Here is an 18,732-nt window from a genome sequence, read left to right on the forward strand (position 1 = left end):
GTGACTTTTTTTGCTGAGTCATCAATATTCATATTTATACAACCAAAGTGTTTATGATTATATTGTTTACTAGAGCACAGAGGTGGAGGAAGTACTCTGATCTTTTACTTAAGTAAAAGTAATACCACAGTGTAACAATACACACAAATAAAAGTCCTGCATTCAAAATGTTACTTAAGTAATAGTACAAAAGTACTATCATCAAAGTACCAAAAGTAAAAGTACCCACTCAAAATGCAGAATGTACCATTTCAGAATAACATATTACAGTATATCATTGAATTATAATTATTGATGCATTAATGCGTTCATCACTTTAATGTTACAGCTGGTAATGGTGGAGCTACTTTTAACTATTTATTTATATACTACTTAATAATACATCATAGTTTACTAGTTGATTTATATTTTGTATAAAGAATCAGAATCTGCATATAGCTAGTAACTAACATTGTCAAATAAATGTAGTAAAGTTACAAGAACAATATTACCCTCCGAGATGTAGTGGAGTAGAAGTTTAAAATTACATAAAATGGAAAAATACTCACGTTAAGTACCTCAAAACGTCATTTAAGCTCAATACTTGAGCCTTAATGTACTTAGTTACATTCCACCACTGCTGGAGCACAAAATTGTTTCCAAAAGCACAAAGTTCTTCATTGATCTACTCTCTTTCTTGCTCTCTAAATGCACCAGATTGATGCATTTAACTTTAAAATACAACTTTTTCACCACCTCACAAAATCCTGAGGGAAACACCGGTGTAAATTAATTTTGACTCTGATATAAACAAACATTAGATCAGTATAAGAAAAGGGAAAACTGATAAATCTGACCCAGACTCAAACCTGTGTCACAGAGTATGCAGAGTGAGCCAGATCACTTGAAAATATGAGGAAATACAATCTTAAAAGGATCGCATTCAAAGTGCTGCCACCTCCAGAATTACACCAATGATGTCAGCAAGGTAACAGGGAAATTAAGTTTGTGTTAGAAAAGTTAGGGCATAAAGTCTTTCAAGTGTTCCCGAAGTCAAGTAACTAACATGCTTTTACATTGAATATACTTTGTTTAGTTTGCTGCCGGGCACCCGCACAGCTAAAACACTAGTAGCAGATGAATGACTTGACTTGGTCAAGGACACAGTAAATGGGTTAATTTAAGCCTAAAACACATCAGTGCCACACTCCACACTGATATACCTGGAGGGGCGAGAAGAGGGAGAAAAGAAGGAGAGAGAGTGTAAAACACAGAGGGAGAGAATTATAAGAAAGAGAGGAAAAGGACAACGAGAGAAACCTAAAGGCCATTCCATTCATCATGCGTATGACTCTTTAATGTTCCCATACATTACCATTGGCTCTCATTGGGGCGAGGGCGAGACTGGACGAGGTGAGATGACAGAGGAAATGAAAGACAAGAAAGAATGAAGTAAAAATAATGAGTGTACAAAAGAAAGAAAGAAACAAAAACAACATTTAACCCCCTCCCCCATGCTCGCTCCCCTCTCTTGGCTAAGTGATATTCACACGAACACGGTTCTTTATTGTACAACGAGCCAACCCTCTGCGGAGCTAAGATGGTGGCGATGAGTTATTAAATATGGAGAGAGGGCGAGAGAGGGAAGGCGGAGGAGGAGGGGAAGAAGGACGGATGATTAACTGTGAAGGAAGTAAAAAATGAGGAGAATTCCCCGATGTACCTGACTGGATTTGATTTAGAGAAGGTTGCCCAATTCTGTTCCTTATTTAAGAAGAGCTCCCCTCCTGTGTGTGTGTGTGTGTGTGTGTGTGTGTGTGTCTGAGAGAGAGTGTGTGTTACCTACTTTGCTCTGCAGTGAAGCCCGGCTTTCTTTGAGCTGTGCGTTGTCTAGGACCAGCTGTTGTGTGTGTTTCTCCTTCATGGCCAAGGTTCCCTTCAGAGAGTCCTGTGTGGCTCGCAAACCAACCACATCCTGGTCCAGGTGCCTCACATGCTCCTCTCTCGCTTTCATCTAACACACACACACACACACGGACAATAGAACAGTCTGTACTGTACGTATACATATATATACTACTACTGCAGCCTGTAGGTTTGACCTGCCTTGTATCTATGCAGAAAATGCAAACTAAAGTGTCTCAGAAGTGTCAGAGTAGAGCTGATCCACCAAGTCTACATACTTGTCAAGATAAGCCAGTCAAATGTTGGTTTCATGTCAAAGTTATTAGCTTCTTTCATACATTTTACATTATGCTTACATACTGTATTTAGGACTGTATCATGAATATTTTTTATTTCACTTTTCAGTATTTTAGCTGCACCTCTACACACCGCTATGTTTGACCGTTATGTAGGGCTGCACGATTAATCAAATATTAACTGCGATCATGGTTTTGGCTTCCCACAATTAAATGAACATGATCGACTGTGATATTGATGTTTAACATGCGCTCATAGAAAACTCCGCTGCATATCAAATCAGGCACTTCCTAAACTAACAGCCAGCCCACCAGGGGATGATCCAGATGTTTTGGCTTCACTTTTTGGGAAGCTGTCATGCCGCTGTGCACGCACCCTGCAGCAGCAGGCAGCCTGTGAAAAACTTAACTGAATGTTGGGGTTGCAGTTCAGAATAGAAGAGTCATATTCTGTATATGTCGGGCAAAACAAAAATGCACTGAATTCAGTTGAAGAAGAACCTTATTTTGAGTCTTATTTTGATGCAAAGATTTTTACATTGGCATAGGGCTGCACGATTATGGCCAAAATGATAATCACGATTATTTTGATCAATATTGAGTTCACAATTATTTATCACAATTATTCATTGATTTTGGGGACAAAATATTTTAATTGCAATGTCAAATTTAAATACAGCAAAACTGGTCCTTATACACAGTTCATCTCCAGAGGAAAATAAAATTGTACCAAAACCTTTTATCCAAAATTAAATCAAAAGAGCACTGCTACATTCCTGCTATTTAACAAAATAAGACATAAATAAGGTTCTTCTTTACTTGAATTCAGTGCATTTCGATTTGTTCGGTTGTATAATAGAGAGAAGACGGTCAAAGCGAGTAATATAGAGTATATTATTCTTCTACTTTGGACTGCAGCCACAACATCCTGGAAAGCTTGGTCATCACAGCCCCCCAAAAGTGAAGCTGAAGTGAACTTCTTAATCGCCCTGTGGTGACAAGCTGTTAGTCGATACCACAGTCGATCATGTCCATTTAATTGTGGGAAGCCAAAATCTTGATCATGATTAATATTTGATTAATTGTGCAGCCCTACATTAGCAGGAATGTAGCACGACATGGAAGTGAAAGCAGTGCTTGGTAGATTTAAATGTGAAAGTGCAAGAAAAATATTTAGTCCCTAAAAATAAAGGAATAATCGTGATGAATAATTGTGATCTCAATATTGATAAAAAATAATTGTGATTATCATTTTGGCCTTAATTGTGCAGCCCTATTATTATGGTAGCCCCCTGCAGAACCCCTTTCAAATTCTTGTACAAACTAGAAACCATTGGAAAAGTACAAGAAAATATCCAGCGCCAAACCTCTTGTAATAGTCTCTTGTGTGCAGCAGATCTCTAGAGTACCACTTCTAACTGATCAACAATGTCCTTGGCAGATGTCCTAAAGATAATTCCATGTGAAAACAACAACGTTTTCATGTTTTGAAGTCCATTAGTCTGCTATTTAGTCTTACAACTGTTCAAACTCTAGTCTAACCATTGTAATGTGATATTTATAGTTGCATGTAAAAGTGGCACATCATTATTCTCATCATCAAACTCAAAATTAAAATTGGATCTCATCACCTTCAGAACAATTACTTTTCAGTAAGATGGAATAAAACACATAAACGTTATGTATACTTGAAAACTACAACAAAATAACTGTTACTGTACATACATTATTGCTCCAGTTATGATTGAGGGAAAGAGACGGGTTATTTCAAAGGGAAGCAGACAGTGGTTGAACTCCTCACCCCGTGCACGACTGTGAGTGTGTGTAGGCCTGTGGTTCAGAGACCCCCAGCCAAATCAAAGCCCCTATTCATTAGCACTGTGTTAAATGAGCCCTGGGTTAGATTAGTAAGGAGACTCCGCAGACAGTAAACACACAAACACATTTGCGCGCGCATACACAATTTTGTCAGACTGGATGATTTAAGATTTGTGACCACCCACAATACAGACTCACACACATGCACACACACACATATACCTACACTACAGTATCCTTCTGAACTTCTGATCTCTCTCGTTACCTCCTCTAACAGCCGACTGTGGTTCTGGACTTGTGTCTTGGCACAGAGAACCTCCTCTCCAGGCTATGCAGTATATATATCATCCAACCTATTGTAACGGCGAGCTAAAGGTGGTCTTTTATGCACTTAACTCATCCACGGCATGGCTAATGGATGGTAACAATTATAAGCAATGGGGCAGCCAGTATTGCGACACTAAATTAAAATTACTCTTTTATCTGGATATTCCACCGATTTTAGTGTGACCACTGGGAAATAAAATAAGTTCCACAAAACTGAGACAATAAGGTGTGAATTTCAGTACTTCAGCCAAGTTCAACACATTACATAAGTGGGCAGAAGTTCTTGTTCTTAATGTTAACCCATCAAGAGGGATTTCAGATGAAAAATGAAGCAAAAGAGCACATTTTCTATGCATTTTAAACATTATCACCATCGACGTTAAACCAAGTTAAAGCAATATATCCTAAAATTCAGCTACTGTAACTGTTTTACTGTACTTACTTATGACTACAATTCATGCCTATATCTCATATGCAATAGACGTTATGTACAGTATATCCAAATATTACATAAAATGTTTCTATAATTTCCACCATCAATACATATCATTACGTTTTTAACATATCTTGAGGGTGTGCATTTAAAACTAAACTTGGGTCTAAGGTATTGCCAATTCTGAGTTCAGTGAGTGCACATACTCACAAGAAAGCAGGGCAACTCTGAGGGGACTAAACTTGCTCCAGCAAGATCAACTTTAGACCTTATGTTTAATAACTAACTTTAGTTATTTGAAAAGCCATCTTTCATTTACCTGTTCAGATATTAAAGAGGACCTATTATGCTTTTTCACTTTCCTTTAGTGTTACATAGTTTTTCATGCCTATAAAAGGTCTGCAAAGTTACAAAGCCCAAAGTCCATGCCAAAGGGAGTTACTCTCCCCAACAGAAACACTGCCCATGAACTGCCAGAAACGACTTGCTTGAAGCCCCGCCTTGTCTTCCGTAACGTGGTGATGTCACCAAGTAATACATTTACATAATACCTGCTTAGCGGCTAGTTTGGCACGCCCTCAAACAAAGCTAGTTAGAGTACAGCTGGAACGGAGTACAAAGAGTTTGGTTCAGTTGACCAATCACAACAGAGTGGGCCAGCTGACCAATCAGAGCAGACTTGGCTTTTTGGGAGGGGGGGGAGAGCTCAAACAGAGCATTTCAAGCTGAGGGTATAAAGAGGTGCTGCAGCACAGAAAAATAAAGCATTTTTTGAACATTAAAGCATGTAAACATGTTCTAGTAGAAACCCAAAATACAAGCATGCATCTGAAAATGAGCATAATAGGTGCTCTTTAACATTCACTACAACTCAACATTATCAACCCTGTATGCATTTGCTTTACTCTGAATGACTAAATGACTATGAATATCTACAATAAATCAAATTTATATGTAATTTACAGCCTTTTTTTTCCTAGAAGTTATTTCTGTAAAGAATGAAAGTGTAACAGAATCGTTTTTGCTAAACCAAAATACATACCATACATATTCACATAAGCCTACATATACAAGTAAACTCCAACCAAGGTGTTTTTCAGCAATTGATTACTTTTGTCAAAAACACTCAAATCAAAGAGAATCAAATCATGTTTGTCTCTTATTGAATGTGTCAGGTAAACTACACAATGGATTACTTCATTGCTACAGTATATTTTGTGGCTCTGTTCCACATTTGAGGACATTTTAACAGACCATTCTCAATTTCCCCCTTGGTACCTTGTGAGATAGTATTTAACAATATATAATACATGAAATATGTTTGTATCGGTGTGGAGTGCAGCCTCAGTTATTGAGCAACTGATGTATGAGTATCTAAATGAAGGTATCAAATCAGGATTAGTAAATTAACTAGGTTGGTAAGCACATGATGGATTTCAACTATATGTGAAGACGAGTGCATACAAGAGTAAATACGGATAACAATGTAATAGATATTATAAATACTGATTATTCTGTGCTATCTTAATTAAAGTTGTGTACTGTAGCTGGCTTTGTCTGAGTAAAGCGAGTGGGTGCATAAGATGAACGTTAATGATTTAATGGCTGATGCAGCAGCGTGTGAATACTGCTACAATGGCAGCCTGGATTCTGTCAGTGCCAACAATATAACATATAATCTGTATTTTTTTCGCAATTGTAATCTGGCATGTTCGGATAATAAAAGTCACATAAAGTAGAAAACATAAGCAGTTCTGTTTCTTACTGGTCTACAAATAGGGTATTGTATATTTGTTGTTTCTTGTGAACCTAGTATTACACTCAAATATTCATATTGAATTTTTCATAATCCCACCCACTGTATGGTCACTGCTATTTATCCATGAGGGAGCTAGTTAAAGATCACAATGTCTGTCAAAATCCCTCCCATAGCCCAAGGTCTTTACGCCGCTGACTTTCAGAACTCTGTTATATTGTTACATAATGAATACATTACGGTGACTTTCCTCATCTCCAAATCTGCCACCATCAGAGATGATTAAAAGTTCCCATGTGGTCTGTGTGAAGTCTTAATTCTCCAGTGGGGGAGTATAGGACCTTGGCTGGAAGTCCTGAAGAAAGAATATCAGATTTGTGATTTTATTTCAAATTAGTGCTTAAGCCTTGGACTTTCATATTAGTAGTCCCTATTGAGAGAGAAGCCTCAATCTGATCAAGTCTCATTACTTTAGCAATTAAGGTCTCACCCCTGGGGTCCTCCCCACAGCTCCAGCCCCCCACCGCCTCCGCCTCCTCCTCCTCCTCCTGTCTCCTTTCCTTTATTCTCTCCTCCTAGCCATCATATGTTTTTGCCACCGAGGCGGAGGAGAGGAGAAAGGGAGAACGGCTTGCGTAAATCCTTGATTGGCCAAAAGTCTATCCTCCATCTAGGATTACGAATAGAAACGGAACATTTGAGGACAAAGGAAGGAGGGGTGAGATGGGAAGAGACAGAAAGAAAAAAGAGTGTGAGAGAGAGAGAGATGTGAGGTGCAGAGTTATGGGCACACACACAGAGAGAGAGAGAGAGAGAGAGAGAGAGAGGGTGGCTAATATAATTGAATTAAAAAGATGGAGCGGGGCCATTTCTAAGCAGGTGGGAGTGTGGAGTGAGAAAGAGCAGGCGAGATATTAACTTCTAATAAAAGAGAGATTAGAAAGTGGCTAGGAGGACTGCTCTGTCTTTACCTGTGGGAGTGACGGCCCCCACATAACCTTTCACTGCAATATGCACACTGATATTGGCCGCCATATTCTCAGCATACCGCGCGCAGACAGACAAATGCACATACACAAGCATCCACACGTACCGCACATACATTATAATGTATATACACACAAATATGTGACATTTGAGGTGACGCACACACTCGGTCATGAGCGCGGTGTGACAGCAATGCATTATCAGCCCTCATTCAATGATCCAACAGGCGGCAGCCATCAGATAATGAAGACGCAGCTCTTTGGGAAGCCGCTGCTATACAGACAATTAATTAACTAATTGGTCTAACGAGCTCGTTAAAGCCGTGCCTTTTTTGGCAGGCGTTGTGAATACATTAACGGGGCTAATTCAATTAAACAGGTGCAGATTTCACAGCTGCCTCTCTCACGGGCACACACACACACACACACACAAATCCTACAGGTGTTGTGTACATGTACGCTCCATTTGACTCTGACGTCTTTCTCAGCGAAACCTTGGCATGCGATCAAAAGCGTAATGATATGCAGATCAAGTGGAGCGTGCCTGTGTGTTTGCGTGTGCGTTTCTGTCGCCTGTTTGTGCCTCAATGGGCCGGTGTGCCTTTGAATCAAAAGTACAGCTCAATAAGCTCTAGCAGCATTGGTAATCTGTATAATTGAAGGGGTATAAAATAAGTGGGAGGAAAACTAATTGAGGCGCTATGATAGCTTACTTAAAGTAGCTAACAGAATCCCAGGGGTCAACCAATAATGTTAGCAAAGCTTCACAATGCAACATAATTCTTAATTTGCTCCAAAGTTTTTCAATATTATACATCCATGTGTGTACAAAAACATAGGCAGTCTAAAATCACAACGTAATATTATTAGGTAAGCAGCAATAAGGATTTTGCCAGTCTAACCACAAGACACATGCATTTAAGAAGTTGTAACATGTAGCATAAAATCATGTCTTTAAAGAGGACTTATTATGCTTATTTTAAGGTGTATACTTCTACTATATACTACTTTTTTCTTGTTACTAGAACATGTTTACATGCTTTAATGTTCAAAAAACATCTTTATTTTTCTCATACCGGCTGTGGTGCAACACCTCTTGTCACTCTCTGTATGAAACACTCCGTTTGAGCACCTGGCCCACTCTGTTGTGATTGGTCAACCGAACCAAACTCTTCAGACTCCTCTCCAGCTCCACTCTAACTAGCTTTGTTTTAGGGCGTGCCAAACTAGCCGCTATAGGCAAGTGCTATGCAAATGTGTTACGTGGTGACATCACCACGTTACGGAAGAAAAGGCGGGACTTAAACAAGGGAGAGTAACTCCCATTTGGCGTGGACTTTGGGCTTTATAACTTTGCAGACCTTTTACATGCACAAAAAAAACGATATAACACTCTAAAGGAAAGGGAAAAAAAATGATAGGTCCTCTTTTAAATTGTATACAAACAACAAAAGCATGCGTGTTTGTGTACACTTGCAATCTTACCTTTTGTCTCGCTCCATTCAGCGTCTCAATTAGTTGGTTAATCCTCGCCTCTTTCTCCTCCATCCTCATCTCGAACAAGGCACCGAGCTCGTCCCTTAAAGACACCATTTTGGCCTCGGCCTGGAACACAGTCAGAACACAAACTGTAGACAAAAGCTGCGGCGTGTGTATTATTGTCTGAACTCAAAGATCCTCTATTGTGAAAAATGACAGCGAATCATTTATGAGCGATATTGTGTGGAATTATCCTCACAAGACGACAAAATTGCAATAAAATGGCAAAACATTACACACACACACATCACACTGAGATTGTTAGCATGATTTTATGTTCTCACTCCAGCACACACACACACACACACAATAGACAATGCAGATATTGCCCATACAAATATGGATGGACAGATTATACACATATTTCACATACTAACACACACAAACAACAGAGTGGGACTTTTGAGGGCTTGTCTGAAGGTGTTGGTGCTTGTAAGTCTGATGTGTAATCTCCGTGAGTGTGTGTGTCTTTGTGTGGAAATTTATATGCATGTTGATTTGGTGGGTTTGGTTTGTTATGGCAGCAGCTATAGCAGAAGCTCTCTCATAGGCTGACTAAAGCGCTGAGGTCGGTGGTTAGCAAAACTCCCATGGAGATGATACCACTGATTAATTTCCTCCGTCTTCATCCACCCCCTCCCCCTCCATAGGTCCGCCTTCTTTCCCTTCCCCCAGCCCCTTCAGCCACTGCTGAATATTAAATCAGTCCCCCTTTTTTTAATTTCCAGATAACCACGGTTCATTTTTCTCCAAGTGTCACATAGCCATGACATGCTGTAGCAGCCTATATATTAGGGATGGCTCATCTGAGTTATTGTTATCTTTTTTCCATTTACTGCCTGTGTGTCCTACTGTACACTATGCATGGGCAAATCATTACCTGCACGTGTGGTACAAATATCGAATAACACCGTTAGTAATTTGCGGTGAAATTTCCTATCTTGACAGTTAGACATGTTGCCGTCTTAAGAACCGAACGGCACCAAAAAGTCTCACCGTAACGTAAATATTGCCTGTGGGGTTTTTCGTAGTGTTTGTTTCCTGCTAGTTAATAATGAAGTCTGTGTTTGAGTATGTTGGTGTGTACACAACACGTTGGCCAGGGAGAAGGAGAAGAGGGGTGAGTCTATACTGCTGTAGTGGGTTTTATAGTGATTTTGATTTTTGCCACTACCACTTAGGGACTGGTGTTAAAGAGAGAACTGACCCACACAGAAGAAATACACAAGCAACCCTGGGAGTGATCCTGCAGTCTGTACAATATATAAATTAGGGGTAAGGGGAAAAAATCGATACAGCATAGTATCGCAGTATTTTGCGTGGCAATATTATATCGATACACGGACATCAAGTATCGATCTTTTATTATATAAACTATTAACCACCATGTCATGTTAGCTAGTCGGGAAGAATGCTAAATAATGCCCCAAAGTTACGCTAGTTTGGTGAGTAAAAAAACGGCTTGGCTGTGAATGAAAACTCATTCTGAAACTGTATCTTATTAGATAAAACAGATGTTGACAAACCGCAAAATCTGCAGTCGAAAAAAGATAATAAATCGCAATATATCGCAATATAGCTCATCGCAATACTCAGCATATCGCAAAATGTTTAGATATTGGCATCATATGAAACTAGAAAACCTAAAGAATCCATTGGTACATACCAACCATGTCATACTAGCTTGTCGGCAAGGAGGCTAAATAACGCTCCAAATTACGCTAAATTTTAGCGAGGCAAAACTTTCATGGCCATTTTCAAAAGGGACCCTTGACCTCTGACCTCAAGATATGTGAATGAAAATGGGTTCTACTGGTACCCACGAGTCTCCCCTTTACAGACATGCCCACTTTATGATGCTCACACGCGATTTTCAAGTCAGCACACTGAAACACTGACAGTTGTTGTTGCCTGTTGGGCTTGAGTTAGCCATGTTATGGTTTGAGCATGTGACGCCTGTGACGGTTTCTGGACAATATTTGTCATTGTTTGTGTTGTTAATTGATTTCCAATAATAAATATATACATACATTTGCATAAAGCAAGCACATTTGCCCACTCCCAGAACAGATAAAAAATGTACGATTAATTTCCAATTAAATACTTTCATCGATTTACAGCCCTAATATTATATATATATATATATATATATATATATATAAATAAATACATATATAAATAAATAAATATATATATAAATAAATACATATATAAATAAATACGTATATAAATAAATATATATATATATATATATTTATTTATATATATATATATATTTATTTATATATGTATTTATTTATATATGTATTTATTTATTTATATATTTATTTATATATTTATTTATTTATTTATTATATGTGAAAATCACATTCAGCCATTAATGTGTGCACACATGTGAACACACACAGACGGACACACACCACGGGTGTCATCACTCAATGTCCCAGCTGCAAATGAAATCTCATTCTCTCTAACAATCTGAGTAGCCCACTCTGAAATATCTCTCTGCCTCCTGCCTCCCCTCCCACCCCCTACTTATTCTGGGTCTCCACTAAATCACACCCTATTTTTCTTTACCAATCTGCACACCTGCCTTTACTTCATCCTTATCCACAACACATTCTGACCAGAAACCATCACACACGCTCATTTGTGTTTTTTGTCAGCGTGATCAAATATTTATTAACCCTTATATTTGCACAAAAGTTAACACTTTGCTATCCTATCACTGGGCTTTGTCCTAAATCCAGACGTGTAACAACAACAGCTGCACTAGGGTTTTCTTCTCTTGCATTGTTGTGCCTTCCCATCATCATATTACTCCACATCACCTGCTTGCATAGCCTGGAACCTCGCCCAGGAAACAGGGGGGGAAGTGGGAAGTGATTTGGAAAAATGAGGGCAATAAAAAAAAACACAGGGATGAATGGAGAGATGTGATATAGGGTAATATGCTAACCCAATCAGCAGGCTGCTGTTTGCCGACAGTATAATCAACATATCGGCCTAATGTCATTACAGCTATATGAGAAATAATATTGCGTGAAATGATATTGCGCGTGCACGCCTGCGTGGCGCACGCATGGACGAGCTCACACACGTCCAGATGTATGTACCATTTTTCTGGCACACACACATGATAACACAAAGATGCAAAATTCAACATGCATGCACACACTGCAAAAAATTGCACTATTCTAGTGTGAAGATTTTCAGTTTTGATTTCCTTATAATGTCAAAGAGAGAAAGAAAGAAACTGCCATTAAGATGAGAAGATTCCACTTGTTCAGGATGATTAATTGATTGATTAGCTTATGATTGATATTGATTAGATAAAAATGTAGCATTATTTTACCCCACTGACAATTTATTTCATTTGTTTTAAGATTTTAAGAAGTAAATCAGATGTATCTTAAAGATCCGTTAAAATCAATATTTTACACTTTACGTGCACGCACACACACACACAAAGAAATCTGCATGTTCGTGCGCGCGCAGACTGCCCACCGGCTCTGACACAAGAGGATAATAGTTAGTGTGTGGCTTCCATATCCTGAATGCATGAGGCCGCTGATGGCCTCTATTGATGGACACTGGCGTGAAGCCATCACTCAAGTTATGGAGCTTTAATTGGAGACAGCATAAAACGATAAACCAAGAAACATGCATGGCTGAACAGCCCAATGTAAACCATTAATCATAGCGCGGGCAAAGACAAGTGGCCGCCACATACACACGCGCATGCAGACACACGCAAGAGGGTGCACGCAGTTGCAGAAGCTCACACACACACACACACACACACATGCTGCCTTTGCACCACACACCTTGCATTTGTGTGTATATTTGCACACACACATATACGGAGCGTGGCAGAGACAAGTGTCCCAGTCACATATTCTCATGATAGATGACCCATTTAACTTTGATTTCTGAGAGAAATGAGCTCGCCAGCGATACAGGGTTACCACACACACACACACACACACACACTTACCGATTCATAATACACACACATAGATACTACACATGGGCTATACATACTGTATATGAACTCACAGTGTACATTCAGTTTATATGTAAATAACAGCTTGCATTATTTTGCAGACACGTGTATTCATGCCCTCTCTCCGGTGCTCTCGAACGCACAGGCGCACACACACGGTGCCTACTTATTTGCATGAGAAGGGTTATAATATGGGGATGATTTGTGATGCAAGCAATCAGAAGTGAAGTAATTCATCAGTGGCGGTGTCTGACACACATCTCCAACGGTCATAAATACAAATCTACACGCACACGCACACATACACATACACCTGCTTGTAAAATCTGCACAATCCCACAGAGGAGAGGATAAATCAGCTAAAAAGTTGGCATGAAGAGCAAGACCGTTAATAACGCAAACCCACACAAATGTGCTCTCACACACACACACAGCACACCCTCCACAAATATTTGGAATATAATACACTGACAGACACATGATATGTTTTAGGAAAGTTGGATTCTACGTAGGCCTCTTCACATCTGTAAAGCCTGGGAAAGTAACCGGTGTCAATATGAGTTTGTTTTAAAAAAAATGTTTTTATTTCTGCACTTCTAAAGTGTTTTTACAGTGTGTCTTACATCTTTTTATATAAATATTAGGGCTGTCAATCGATTCAAATATTTAATCGTGATTAATCACATGATTGTCCATAGTTAATCATGATTAATCGCAAATTAATCACACAATTTTTATCCGTTCAAAATGTACCTTAAAGGGAGATTTGTCAAGTATTCAATACTCTTATAAACAGGGAAAATATGCTTGCTTTATGCAAATGTGTGTATATATTTACTATTGGATCAATTAACAACACAAAACAATGACAAATATTGTCCAGAAACCCTCACAGGTACTGCATTTAGCATAAAAAATATGCTCAAATCATAACTGCAGCCCAACAGGCAACAACAAATGTCAGTGTGTCAGTGTGCTGACTTGACTATGAATTGCCCCAAACTGCATGTGATTATCATAAAGTGGGCATGTCTGTAAAGGGGAGACTTGTGGGTACCCAGAGAACCCATTTTCTTTCACATATCTTGAGGTCAGAGGTCAAGGAACCCCTTTGAAAATGGCCATGTCAGTTTTTCATCGCCAAAATTAAGTGTAAGTTTGGAGCGTTATTTAGCCTCCTTTGCAACAAACTACTATGACATGGTTGGTACCAATGGATTTCTTAGGTTTTTTTGTTTCATATGATAACAGTATATTCACTCTAGCTTTAAAACTGAGCCCGCTACAACCTAAAAATCGCAAGTTGCGTTCATGCGTTAAAGAAATTAAGAGCGTTAAAACAAATTTGCTAAAACGTTATTATCATGTTAACTTTGACAGCCCTACTTTTTATACAAATAAATCTGACTTGACTTGTTTGTTATATTGCTTGACTACTGTATATTATGAATAGTGACTTTCAAATATGCAATTCGGCAGTGCCATCTCATCTAGACTTAACGCAGGATTGAAAAAAAATATGAAATGCGAGCTAAAAGAAAGGCAGCCTGAAAATAATTAAGAGACGAGAACATATTACCCGTACATTATGTCTGTGACAACATGTCACCAAAGTGTTCAATAAAAGCAGAGGAATCCTCTAAAAGATGCAGAACTAGGTAAGGATAGAGATAGAGGATAGAGACCTGTTTATTAGCATTTGGAGCAGATAGAGATATCACTGATTCAGAGAGTAGAGGCTGATGTGAGGAATTTCTCACAAAGATGCAATCTCACATTAAAAAGGATGAGAAGTGACTGCAGCTCTGACTGGAGTGAGAAGGTTATTCGTCCAATGGGAACCGAGCAGAGGAGCTCAGAAAAACTCAAGGTCTCAGTGTCAATGGGTTAAACAAATCCGTAGGCTGACAAGGAACCAGAGCAAGAGAAAACAGAAATTACAAGCATTCTTGTTCTTTTCTGTCTGTACTGTGTCCTTATGTTTTTGTGCAGCCGCTGCCAAATACAAAAGCATTTCTGTTCTAGCTTTAGTTCCGGGAGCAATTAATTTCTGCAAACTGATAATGTTGTAATCCAGTCCTTTTCTCATTTGGTCCTTGATTGCAAATGTTAACACCCCAAAACAAACTGCACCCCACCAAAGCCACCGTCCGGTGACATATGAGACAGTGTTGATATTTAGACAGATGGATGGCGCATTAGAAGGAGAAAAAAAAAAAAAACTTCCAAATACACACAAACGCGTACAACACGCGCGCGCACACACACGCGTTCCATACAGCGGTTGCAGCCCCTCAGCGCTCCTCTGTCCTCACATGCTTGGTTTCCCCATCTAATTGCTGCCATTCGTCAGTGTGTGTGTGTGTGTGTGTGTGTGTGAGTGTGTGTGTGTGATGCCAAGTGCTCCTGTACTTTGTGTTTTTTGTGCTTCTTTTGTGATTCTGTCACTGTGCATTTACAAACAACTGTGGTGAAAAGAGAGAAAGTAACATAGAATCAGACAGACAGGTAAGAATGGGAAGGAAGAGAAAGACGGAAAGACGTGGAGACAGAGAAACACACACACACACACACACACTCACACACACACTCACAGAGCTGTCACAGTGCCATAGGGCACACTAAACCTGTCAGCATTTAAACTTGCTGGCTTGTACTCTGGCTTGCCAAGTGGAATTAGTCTCACGTAATATGCCAGCATCTTTATCGAAAACAACAAACACCTACTTTAGTTATACTATATAAATATTAAGGCTGTCAATCAATTCAAATATTTAATCGTGATTAATCGCATGTTTGTCTATAGTTAATAGCGACAACTTGCAAATTTTTTAACTGTTCAAAATGTACCTTAAAGGGAGATTTGTCAAGTATTTAATACTCTTATCAACATGGGAGTGGGCAAATATGCTTGCTTTATGCAAAAGTATGTATATATTTATTATTGGAAATCAATTAACAACACAAAATAATGACAAATATTAGCATTTTAGCCACTCTTCCCACAGTGCAGAATCTAGGGATGTGAGCTTAAGCGTACAGAAAAGCAGTTAAATATCAGGTAAAGTTAGCAGCAATAAGTGTGTGTCAAAAAACAAAAACAAAACAAAGAATCCACGTCGTTGATCATCGGTACAGACTCTTCCAAATGATTCTTCAGCATGGAGCAAATCAAAACTCTAAGTGCACGAAACAAGTTAATTGCAACCTAACTTGACTTCTATACATCTGATACTGACATGTAAACAAATGAGAGTGATTGCACTCTTTTGGGCAATCATGAAAGTGTGACTGTGCTGATGAATCAACCTGTTTATGTTATGTGTGGCCAGTGTGTGTGTGTGTGTGTGTGTGTGTGTGTGTTTAATAAGAAGGTCCGTATTATTACTTTTTTTTTTTTTCTTTCACATGTGCTTGTGTGTGTGTCTATGTGTGTGTGTGTTCAACATGATAATTTGTCAGTTTATGTTGTGAGGGGGGCTAAACAGATAAGCAATCCACAGCTCAATCCTTCATCCTGCTCTGATTATAAATCAGCTGGAGCTCTCAGAAGCAATCAGCAAGAGCAATCTGCAGCCGGCACAGACACCTTATCAATCAGAGGGGACCATCACACTGTCACACACACATAAACTAAAGAAATACACACTCCCATATTCGTACACGTACACACACCCGTAGACACAAAGACAGGTATATGCCGCAATTGTAATTTTACATCCCCGCCCTGCAGCCTCGTTCCTCCTTTTTTTAAAACTTCCTTCTTCTCTTTTCTCTTTTTTTTTTGGTCTTGTGGATCACAGAGTCGCAACAAGAGTTTCATCCAGCTGGCTGCCTGGCGGCCACGGAGCTGCGCGGAGCGAGGCACATCACTCCTAATTACAGTCTGATATTAATAACAGAGAAAAATATTAATCTTGGAGGTAAACACTAAGCCGCTTAAAGGAAAATTGCAAATAAATCAGATTATCTTATAGGAATATCCTCCGAATGGGCCGAGGGGGTAATGAGAAACCTGGGCCCAACCCCTCTCTCTCTCTCTCTCTCTCTCTCTCTCTATCTCTCTCTCTCTCAGTCATTTCCCACTCCCCATTCTCCTGCAGGATTGAAAAAGGTGTGACAGTGTGTACGTGTGTGTTTGTGAGCACATCTGTGTATTTATAAAGCTGCAGTGCGACCCCCCCCCCCCCCCCCTTTCCTCCCTCTCTTTCTGCTGCTGTATTCATTTTTCACCTCCAATTTTATTTTTTCATCAGTCGGGGGGGCGCCGCCGAGCAGATTCAATTAGGTTCTGTGATTGGGCCGCTGGCATTCAGCGGGGTCATGGAAAGGTTAAAGAATTCAGTGGCACAAACATGATTATGGCTCTGTAGCATTTGATCAAAAGTAAGGTTTGTCACGGGCTAAAAGTGGAGCCCCCTCTGTTTCTTGAACTGGGACCACCGGTTTTGGTTTTGGCTGGAGCGCGATGTGAGAGCTGTGTTGGTTTAGTTCCATTGGATGGTAATTACATGCTGAAGATGCTGGATATGCAGCAGGCATGGAGAGATATACAGAGATATGCACCAGTGTATGTGCGTGCACAGGTGTGGCATGCTGCTACATGAGAGAGCATGGAAACACACAAATATATGTTCACAGAAACATCCACTCTCTTTCGCTCCTTCTCTCTCACACACACACACACACATTCGGGGAGTAGCAGAGTAATAAAGCCCACCCTTGCAGTGAAATTAAAGCTAGTCAATGACACCGCGTGCTGAGCACACACTAAATCATTTTTATACCCAGATGAAACAGCCAACATAATACCAGCTCTGCACATGTATCCAATATCACCTGGAGACTATGAAAAAACAACAACAACAGAAAAACCCCAAAACAACTAATCAAATATCATATTGGATGTGTCAGATCCATGTCAGAACAAGAGATTGATACTAAATATAGGAAATATGGTACAATAACAGTGTGGGATCTTTTTATATTCAAAATGGCCGAGTAGAGAACACATTATGAGATATTGGATTGATAAACAGGCTGCGAAGCTGTTGTTCGGTGAGTATAATAGAACAATAACGTTGCTCCTGGGTTAGCGAAAGATTGCATTATGATTTTAATGTGTTTTACAGACACAAGCCCTTCACCGAGAGGAAATTATGTCAATAAATAAGCAGCCTCGTGTTTTAAAACAAAAGGGAATCGCAGTCAATGAAAAAAAACGTGCAAATATAGAATGGTGTTTGGTTACTATCAAATATCTTACACAACACGGCGACGCATGCACATCATCAAGGCACATTGTGAGCTCAGGAATATAAGATTCTGTCGGTTTTTAAACACAACTTCATGGACAAATCTATATTTTACATATTATCATTGCTACATGCTTGTTGCTGCACCCAATTTAACTGTTATCAGGTCATTAAATAGGCGTTGTCGGTCGCTATAAGCACCATAAATGTGGGTCAATAGGGGCCTACTACACCTACTACGTTGTAAAAGTGAAAGCGAAACTGATTGGCAACTTGTTCAAACAAGTGAAAATGCACGAAATGTTATGTTTTGAACACAAACAAAAGGGTTTCTTTAGGTTTAGGCAACAAAACTACAACTTTTTTTTAGGTTTGTTTTAGGCAACGGTCGCTAGAGGTCGCTGTCGTCTTCTTTTATACCTTATTTCGGTG

General features: G+C 39.4%; 1 protein-coding gene across 1 annotated transcript in view; it reads right to left on the bottom strand.

Moving 5' to 3' along the window:
• LOC119480719 (trichohyalin-like) overlaps positions 1-18,732 on the bottom strand; it is a 109,480-nt gene that overhangs the window by 51,839 nt on the left and 38,909 nt on the right. The window contains exons 8-9 of the mRNA XM_037757246.1: positions 8,986-9,105; positions 1,826-1,993 (exon numbers count right to left, since the gene is read on the bottom strand). Coding sequence (XP_037613174.1) covers positions 1,826-1,993; positions 8,986-9,105 — 288 coding nt within the window. The remainder of the gene's footprint in view (positions 1-1,825; positions 1,994-8,985; positions 9,106-18,732) is intronic.

This window comes from Sebastes umbrosus, chromosome 21, assembly GCF_015220745.1.
Source record: "Sebastes umbrosus isolate fSebUmb1 chromosome 21, fSebUmb1.pri, whole genome shotgun sequence".
Classification (NCBI taxonomy): domain Eukaryota; kingdom Metazoa; phylum Chordata; class Actinopteri; order Perciformes; family Sebastidae; genus Sebastes; species Sebastes umbrosus.